Raw genomic sequence first — 9993 nt, forward strand, 5'->3', positions numbered from 1 at the left:
AATCACAATAATCATAATAACCATAAACATAATCAAAATTGGTATTATCATAATCATAGTAGCCTAATCATAATATAATAACTCCATTACAATGCTCAGGTTTTCTGTGAGCACTCCAGGAGACCAACATCATGACTGTCCATCTTATGCAGAAAGTTAAAATCATATCATATACTTATCAAAGTAAACAAATGACACGACAATACTTGGTGCTAAATGGTGTACACAGATGCGTCAGGGCATCAATCAATCACACAAAGAAACCAGACAAATACATAATCATGACCAGAAGAAGTAAGAGTACGGAACAGCATACAATATATACAACATTCAGAGATTTACAATATATACAGAAAGACAGAGGGTGTTTTGAATAATAGTCGCTCTGCAAGAAGCGACAGACTGTTGAAAGACCTCAAGCCCTTTTTTACTGCTGGCCAATCGCAGAAGAGACGATAACAACTGCTTCTAAATAACCAGCCTCCTTTCTGTAGTCTGTTCCTCAGCTCCCAGAGGCTGCTCCTTACAGTCGCTCACAGCACCGAGTTTCTCTCAGCACACACAGGAGAGTTCACTCTAGGGTCATGTCTCTTTGCTGACAGAAGAACGGATCAAAAGCATAACCCTAGAGATCCCATCCTCCTTATTGTATCACAGATTTGTAGGAAACAGACACACAAGCTCTGTCAGGACACACGCACATGCACACACGCGTGCACACACACACACACACAAACGCGCCCACACGCACATACACACACACACACACGCACATACACACACACACACGCATGTACATGCACGTACACACGCACGCACACACACACACACACACACACACACACACACACACACACACACACACACACACAAACACATGGTCATTGCTTCCCTGTTAGTAAAGGATGAAACTGCATCAGCCAGGAAATCAGCATCAGCTGGTTCCATCGTACTGTACTAGCACTAGAGAGGCCTACTGTTCGCAAGCGCTCTGAGGTCGTACATAGAACACACTTCTCATTCTCCCACCACTACGTTACTATACATATTCTAGTTCAAACAGAGTCTCCTCTATGACATTGTACTAACCAACCCAACATGCCCATGTTTGACTAGCGCATTTTTGACTCACGCAGAACTGGAGACAAAGCTTTCAGTACCTCAGGCTTTACATTAAAGTGAGTTCCCCCCCCTCCGTGAAGTGTACTTGGTACAGTCCGACACTGCGATGCACATGAGCATGTTCTGAACCCCACCTGCACTCTGACAGTCATCGATTGTTCCCTTCACTGCATGGAACGTGGTTAATGGCCTCATCTAAGTGAGTGTGTTCTTTTCCTGCCTTTGTTGGGAAGATGATTGAATGCAATACATTCAACAGAGACACATGTATTCAAATGAAGGTGAGATGATAAGAGAGGCCATTTACCACAGATATCATGTTACGAAACAAGTCTTAAATCATTCTGCGCCATTTACCGTATCATCTCTCAACTCGAGAGGGCTTATACACACTGAAACACAAGCCAACATTGAAATGACACAATAGCTACAACACAATGTCCCTACAATAAGGAATGTTCCACAGGATATCACTGAGGTTAGAGAGACCTACTGCAGTCTAAAGACTGCTCAGCCTCAGAGAGGGCTAGGCACACTGCCAAGGGTCGTAGACGACACAAACATCACCTCCGATACCTCAGGTCTTCAGGTAACACACATGAAGTACGTTGTACCTATGTGTGTTGTATGACGATACTATGTTTCAAACAAACAGTGTTGTGTGTCGCACTCGTTTGGAACACTAGACAATCAAAACCACGATAGGTTACCCAGCCCAATCTCCACAACGCAGACTGGGAGAGATTCAAAAGGGTGGAATGTTAGAAAGGGGGGATATAGGAACAATCTGTTTGTGTATCCCACCACAGAACATAGTCTAGTCCAGGGCTCAGGGCGGTTCGATCTGGAAGCTGAACACCGTCTCTGACGAATGTTCCTGTTGAAAGTTTCGGATGAAGGTTCAGTTCCAGACCAACAGGGGGCAGTCATAACAAGTCAGTAACTGTGTAATCAGTAAGAGTCACACTCGTACAGCGGGCCCGGTGGGGGCAGTCAGGGGGACCTGGGATCCGCAGTCGTAATCCAGGTCGGCCATGTGAGTCCTGCCGATCAGTCTGCCGTGAGGGTAGCCCCGCCTGTCCACCTGTCTGTCCCGGAAACTCTGGATGTAGCTCTGAGGGAGAGACAGAGAGTTGGGGGAGGGGGAGGAGGGAGGGGAGGGGGAGGGGGGGGGGGGGGTGAGCGATTAGGAATGACGGGTAGTGGCCAAGAGACACACAGACAGTGATCAGGACGTCAACAGAAACATAGAGAGACAAGTCGTTCAAACACATCGAGAAAGACATACTGTCAGAGACAGACAGACGGACCTACGGACGGACGGACGGACGGACAGACAGACAGACAGACAGACAGACAGACCGAAAGTGAGACAGCCGTTTTTACCTACTAAAAGAGCCGCCTCTTTACAATGATCAAGCTGCTATTTACACACTACGACTACTAGTTGGCCGCTTGTAAATTATCCTGCTTCCTACACAGAAAAATGGAAAAATAGCTTTATATTATCCTGATGTGATTTTGAAAATGTAAGGATACTGGGTGGTAGAAGAACGCACATATCTAGGAAAAGTCATGAAATTTGATCGAGTGGAAAGATATAAAAAATGTCTTTACTCACAGGGTGAGTCAAAAGACCCCCCATGGCTGTTAAGATACAGTGCGTGACACAGACAAGTGTGCAGCACAGACAAAGACACGCACCCAGAGAAAAAGATACGTAGATTTGAAGATATTCCGAGACATAACAGAGAGAAAGCGAATGGTGCTATTGAGACACTGAGACAGGTCCGCATCACGTCTTACCGCGGAGAGGACGTCGCCATCAAATCGACGGATGGGGTTGGGTTTCTTTTGGTGGTAGGTGGGGTCTGCTTGGACAGGTTTGGGGGGGTGTGCGGGATGAGGGTTAGGGCGGGGCGGAGGAGGGTGATGGTACTGCTGCTGTTGTTTCGTGTTTTGCAGCGGTTTCGGTTTCTTCTTCTTCTTTCGGCATTCTTTGTGCAACCTCTCCTCCTTCTGGTGGATCCTCATGAGCTGAACGCGCCTCTGTTGCCGACTGAGAATCACTGGAGTAGTAAAGAGGGAAAAGAAAAGGGGTAAGGAAAGAAGGAGAGGATAAGCGAAGGAGGTTTTTCTTGGTTTTAACAAGCCTCATTGTATTGTAGAGGTGAGGTGTGCACATGCAGTATGGAACAGTAAGAGCGGCACGAACAAAAGCCAGAGAGAGAAAAAAAGAGAGAAGGGGGGGATAGACACAAAGAGTGAAAGAGAGAGGGGGGGATAGAGAGAGAGAGAGACAGAGACAGAGAGAGAGAAAGAAAGAGGGAGAGAGAGAGAGGGAGAGAGAGAGAGAGATAAGGAGAGAGAGAGATAGAGGGAGGGAGAGCGATAGGGAGGGAGAGAGAGGCTTTTCAGAATCTATTCACATCCAATATCACAATAAGCAGCATAGTCGTGCCCATTCAAATCCATCTATACAAATAGTTCCAAGGAAAAGACACTCAATTATCCCCTCCGACATGATTTCCTGGGATATTAAAAGGGATAGCGCATTGTGCTGCCTGCAAACACACTCTAACACGGTTAGACAACCTCCTCCTCTGCAACATATGACTAATTCTGTGCTTCCGCACGATCATCAGCAGGATTATTTGTGTCATTTTTTCCAGCATTTCTGGGACTCCTTTTGTGCCTGGGGAACACATGGGTACTGCTAAAAAGGCACCATCTGTCAGGGAGCCCACTTAATGATGTCCCCCGTGCTTGCCCCCCACCCTTATCGCCGTCCCCAACCCCTTGACACCCCCTTGACTTCCCCCCTAGCCCCCCCTAGCCCCTCCTTAACCCTGTCACACCCTCTCATTGCCTATCGCCCCCCCTCATCCCCCCCTCTCCCCTGCCACTACTACCAGCCCAGTTATCAAAGCATTTACCCAGGGTGAGGCAGAGAGAGCGAGAGAGAGAGAGAGAGAGAGAGAGAGAGAGAGAGAGAGAGAGAGGAGAGAGAGAGAGAGAGAGAGAGAGAGAGAGAGAGAGAGAGAGAGAAAGAGTGAGTCATGGGCCATTGCCATGACAACCACCCCAGCATAACAGCCCTAAAGCCTCCTCTTCGCACACACGCTTTGATTGCGAGTCATTTAGACCGCTTTATATCCCATTTATGTATGTAGTGGGACTTCTTCAAGGCATTGTGTGGCGATAACTACAACCGTTTTCTAGGATGTTCTACAATGCCGGTCGGTGGGTTTGTTAATGGCATCTTCTGTACTCTCCTTCTTATGTTCCCCCATGTCCCCAATTCCTCTTCGAGTAGGACACACTTCTGCTCTAAATATAACAACTCCTTTGGAGGGCTGATTCTGTGTGTGTGTGTGTGTGTGTGTGTGGGGGGGGGGGGGTTCCGTGCCTCTAGACTCACAATCCCACACACAAAGTCCCACACTCTATAAGTGCCAATGTTTGTACTGTTGCTGTCACCATGTAAGAGCAAATGAAGACCCAGAATACCAGCCAGGTTCACCACATCCATGAATATCCACCTATGAGAGGATAGAGACCATACCCCTTTCCCATCTGGCTGCACATAGTGATATCCAGGGCTAAACTTAGACATAGGACGCTGTCACATGGTCAATTACTTCAAACGACAGTTTTTAGTACATTAGCGTAGAGCCAAATCGTAAATATAGAATTCCTTCAGTGGTCGGTGTTCCGAGGTGCCCCAGACTTCAGCCAATCAGAGGAGGGATGGGTTTCTTGTCAGAGCCTGGTTCCTCTCAAGGTTTCTTCCTGCTAGAGAGTTTGACTGCTCTTTGGGGGCGTTTAGTCCCAGGAATCTCCCACTGGCATCGATACGTCAAAGTTAGGAGTTTAGTGCGACGATCTTAAGTGAGGGTTTGAACCTCAATTTACAATTGTCTTTTAAAAAAAAAAAAGCCATAAATAAACACACAGACAAAAATGCTCACACATCCCCCCAACTGAAAAAAACATCATCGATTGATTGGCTGATTGACGACTCACCCTCTGTGTGGGAGTACCCCTCCGCTGTGACCTTCCATTGGATGAGCACCCCCAGGACGGTCAGCACGGGCCACACCCCCAGGATGACCCAGGTGAACCAGCAGACGGGCCGGGGCGGGGCCACCTTCACCCTCTCGTACACGTAGCGCGCCAGGGCGAACAGCTCCACAAAGTAGTCCACCGTCACCGTGATCACCGCTGCCCCGAACACCGCCGTGGACAACGTCACGAAGCACCGCTGCCACTGGAGGGCCAGCACGGCGAACAGCGTCCCCGAGCCCAGCAGCACCCCGATGGGCACCCAGACGGTCCGCGGGTGGTAGAACTCCTCCATGGCCACCAGCGACGCCAGCCCCAGCAGGAGACCCAGCAGCAGGCCCACCATGAAGAGGCCCACGCTGCGGACCAGCATGGTGACCAGGCCGCAGAGCGTGCCGATGCCCAGGCCGATGCCCACGCTGGCCTCCACGCTCAGCTGGGTGTCCATCACCCGCTCCTTGTAGCAGAGCAGGAAGATGACCACGGAGCCGAACATCAGGCCGGTCAGGAACATCACCGCCTTGAAGCAGCGGTAGCCTGGTAGCAACATGGGAAGCACAGGAGAGATAATAATAATAATAATAAGAAGAAGAAGAAGAAGAAGAAGAAGAAAAAGAAAAAGAAGAAGAAGAAGAAGTAGAAGAAGAAGAAGAACTTTTATTAGTATAGCGCTTTTCCTGCAAACGTTGCAGCTCAAAGTGCTCCAATCATTATATAATCATCATTTAATTATTTAGTAATTTAAAGGCAATATTAAAAAGATGGGTTTTTAGTCTTGACTTGAACATATTTGCTGAGGTTGCATCCCTAATGTAAACTGGCAGTGCATTCCACAATTTGGGTGCATAAAATGAGAATGCAGCCTCACCAAATCTCTTCTTTTGTACATGTGGTACACAGAGAAAGCCAGCGTCAGAAGACCTGAGAGCTCTATTGGGCTGATATGCTAGCAAAAGGGCTTTCAGATATTCTGGTGCTGTCCCAGTGAGAGCTTTATAAACAAGCAGAAGGATCTTGAAATCTATTCTGAACTTAACAGGAAGCCAGTGTAGAGTCTGTAAAATGGGAGTTATAGATGCAGAGAGGACGTCAGAGACACAGAGAGGAGGAGGAGGAGGAGGAGGAGGATAGGCTGGATGTGTGTAGAGTGATGAACGATCAAACAAAAAAGACTGAGAAGACTCGGCTGTCACTGCGGTACACTGCTCCCGAGTTCTTTTTTTTATCAAAACAAAATAATTCCTAAGTCTTCATCTGATGTGTGATAAGTGTTTTGTTTTGAAATTGGATGGAGATAGTAAAGGAAAGACAACACACAAAGGAGGAGAGGGAATATCAGCAGGGAATCAGGCTGGAATTGAATCCCATGCCAACATGGGCATATGTGTGCACTGTAGGCCATGGCGCTAGAGCACTGGACCACCGCAGGCCACATCTGGTGATGGGTCGTCAACACACAGCCACTCCAACCTATACGACCCTTTGTCTCTTCTTGGCCAGCCCTTGTCTAGGGCTAGATTCAGACAAACCAGTGGAAGACAGCAAGGAATAAGGGAGAGAGAGAGAAACCAAGAGAGAGAGAGAGAGAGATAGAGAGAGGGAGAGAGAGAGGGATGGAGAGATGGAGAAAGAGAGAGTGAGAGAGAGACAGACAGACAAAAAAAGAGAGCAGAGAAACGTAGAGAGCAGTGAGAAAGAGAAGACAGAGAGGAGAGAGAGAAAGATCGAGAGAGAGAGAGAGAGAGAGCGACAGAGATAAAACGAGAGCAGCGAAAGAGAGAAAATAGAGAGAGAGAGAAGAAGAAGAGACAAAATACAATAAAAAAAAGGAGAAAATAAGGAAGCTGAGTGGGTTGGGGGGGGGGTTGCATAAGCTGACATTTTCTACGGCTACTGTGACCTGAATATGCTTTTCCTTTCAATGATGAACAGTGAAGGGATCGCTTATAGCAGTTATGTAGAGAGGAGAAACACTTGATCAGCCACTTCTACATTCATTAGAGAATGTGCTCCTGTAACTACCAACTCACTCTCATTCTCTCCCTCCCTCCCTCCCTCCCTCCCTCTCTCCCCCCCCCCCGCGCCCCCCGTCTCTCTCTCTCTTGCTCAGGGGCCTCACCATAAGAGTATTATCTTTGTGTAATCAAGCGTTGTACAGCTGAGGTCTACAAATCAAACTCCTCCCCTTCCTCCTGTGCCCCCCAGCCCTCCTCTCCTCCCTATCCCCTCCAACATCTGCCTATCCCTTCTTTTCCTTTTCCTATCTGTCTTCTCAGTCACCCCATCCCTCTTCCTATCCTCCTCTCCATTATCTCTCCTATCCTCCTTTTCCTCCTCCTGACATCTCCTCTTCCATCTCTCCTTTGCCTCCTGCCCTCCCCCCCCCCCCCCTGCCTGAAGCGTCCTTCTATTCCTCCTCCGATCCCTTCGTTCCATCCCTCCAATCGTTCCATATCTCCTTCCTCTGTGTAAATCAAGATACAGTTTCCCATAAAATAGTTGCAATGTAAATGAATGAAAGAACCCATATGGTGTTTTCATACATTTTGTAAAACTGAAAAATGTTAATAAAAATGTATTTAAAAAGATACTAATGCCTTACCCTGACAACTTACCCTAACCTTAACCTTAAAGTTAATGCTTAATACTGCAACCTGAACGTTGCCGGTGCGAATCATGCTTGGGACCTATTTCTTTTTTAATGCTAATTCTTGCTAATTATTGTTGCTCATGCTAATGATTGCTAATGCCATCCCCTGATAACTTACCCTAACCTTAACCTTAAAGTTAATGCCTAATACTGCCTAACCACCATGTAAGTCACAAGTGACGTATCTTGTAATCAACGCTGGTATAAACAGATAACAGGGTCGGCAGAAGCGATTCCCCCTCAACGTATTCTATTGGAGACTGTGCTGGCAGTCTACAGTAGCGTTCTTCTCAGACGCTATGTCTATGGCCTGTCTACGTTCATGTCTACGTTCATGTCTACGTTCATGTCTATGGCCTGTCTACGTTCATGTCTACGTTCATGTCTACGTTCATGTAAGTCACAAGTAACGTATCTTGTAATCAACGCTGGTATAAACAGATAACAGGGTCGGCAGAAGCGATTCCCCCTCAACGTATTCTATTGGAGACTGTGCTGGCAGTCTACAGTAGCGTTCTTCTCAGACGCTATGTCAGACGCTATGTCTATGGCCTGTCTACGTTCATGTCTATGGCCTGTCTACGTTCATGTCTACGTTCATGTCTATGTTCATGTCTTTTTTTTTTTCTTAAAGTAATTGGCTGTCCCACCCATATTTTTCATTTTTATTGACAGTTACAGAGAAGATTTAGACAGGAAGGATGGGTGAGAGAGAGAGAAGGGATGACATGCAGTATATGTCCCCGGCCCGAATCGAACCGGGGACCCTGCGGTTACATGGTCAACGCTTAACCCGCTACGCCACCTAAGCGCCCCAGTCTATGTTCATGTTTACATTGAATGCAACACCCACTGACATCATAGCATGCAGAACATTATCCCTAAGATGATACCGGATGGTTTCGTGTCTTTGCCTTATTTTATCACAGTGAAGACACTCAACCTGCCGCTCTACCTATTTTTCAAGATGAAAGTGCATTGATATTTCCTTTGCTTTGTTCCGTCCCATACAGTCAGTAGAGAGTGGGAGGTGGCAAACACAGAGATGACAGATGTGGAATAGGGAGAAAAACAACAACAACAACAACAACAACAACAATAACAGCTTGGATCGATGTGATTGTGTGGATTTGCAGGTCACTGCTGAGTAAGCTATCACATTCACTGTACCGAGAAAAGTGAATCTCGTTCTGACGGTTAAACGGATGACACACTGGCATTTGTTGTACTGCCTCCGACGTGACATCGCTCTGTTATTTAACTCTTACAGTAGTATGACTGTTGATCCAGAAAGACCTTAACACTAGAACAGCCGTGCCGACTGAAAGAGCCACCTTGGGGGTCAAATGACTCTCTACCCTCTTTACAATGCTCAAGCTGCTATCTACACACAATGACCACTAGTTGGCCCCTTGTAATTTAGCCTACCTCCTACACAGAAAAACTGCAAAATAGCTTTATATTAGCTTATCCTTAAGTGATATTGAAAATGTAAGGATACTGGGTGGTAGAACGCACATATCTAGGAAAAGTCATGAAAGGAGGGTCCTGAAATTTGATCGAGTGCAAAGATCGAGCATTTCACTGCCTCAATCAATTGACCCCTCATGGCTGTTCTAATGTTAACCGTCGTTCCGTCACAATGACTGTCTTACCGAAGAAGCAGTAGATGATGCCGAAGAGACAGCACATGGAGCAGACCACCGAGGGGACGATCTCGTAGCGCCGCTCCATCTCGTCATCACAGCTGAACAGGCGCTCCGGGCCCCCATCGCGAGGAGGGGGCGGGGCCAGTTTGAAGGCCAGGGTCTGTATGGTCGACGTCATGGCTGAGCTGGGTCGTGCAGACGGGGAGAGGATTTAGGGGTTCGGGGGGGAGCAACTAGGATGGATGGGACCGTGGTGGGGTGCGGGAAGGATCAGGCAGTGTTACCCATCCAGAAATATCCACCTGGAAGAGAGATGGAGAGAGGGAGAGAGAGAGAGAGAGAGAGAGAGAGAGAGAGAGAGAGAGAGAGAGAGAGAGAGAGAGAGAGAGAGAGAGAGAGAGAGAGAGAGAGAGAGAGAGGAAAATGGGGAAAATGCACATGATTAAGACCCGATACACTCATCACAAAGACGAGATGAGATTCTGATGAGGCAACCGATGCAGTATA

General features: G+C 47.4%; 1 protein-coding gene across 1 annotated transcript; it reads right to left on the reverse strand.

The window, feature by feature from the left end:
* Positions 1-2083: 2083 nt before the first annotated feature.
* tmem198aa (transmembrane protein 198aa) lies at positions 2084-9664 on the reverse strand (the record flags this gene model as incomplete). The annotated part of the gene is made up of 4 exons (XM_080535462.1): positions 2084-2236; positions 2929-3191; positions 5149-5724; positions 9493-9664. 4 exons carry the CDS (start codon positions 9662-9664, stop codon positions 2084-2086), a joined length of 1164 nt encoding a protein of 387 aa, XP_080391588.1.
* Positions 9665-9993: the final 329 nt, after the last annotated feature.

The sequence above is a fragment of the Nansenia antarctica genome, assembly GCF_963989245.1.
Source record: "Nansenia antarctica genome assembly, chromosome: 7".
NCBI lineage: Eukaryota > Metazoa > Chordata > Actinopteri > Argentiniformes > Microstomatidae > Nansenia > Nansenia antarctica.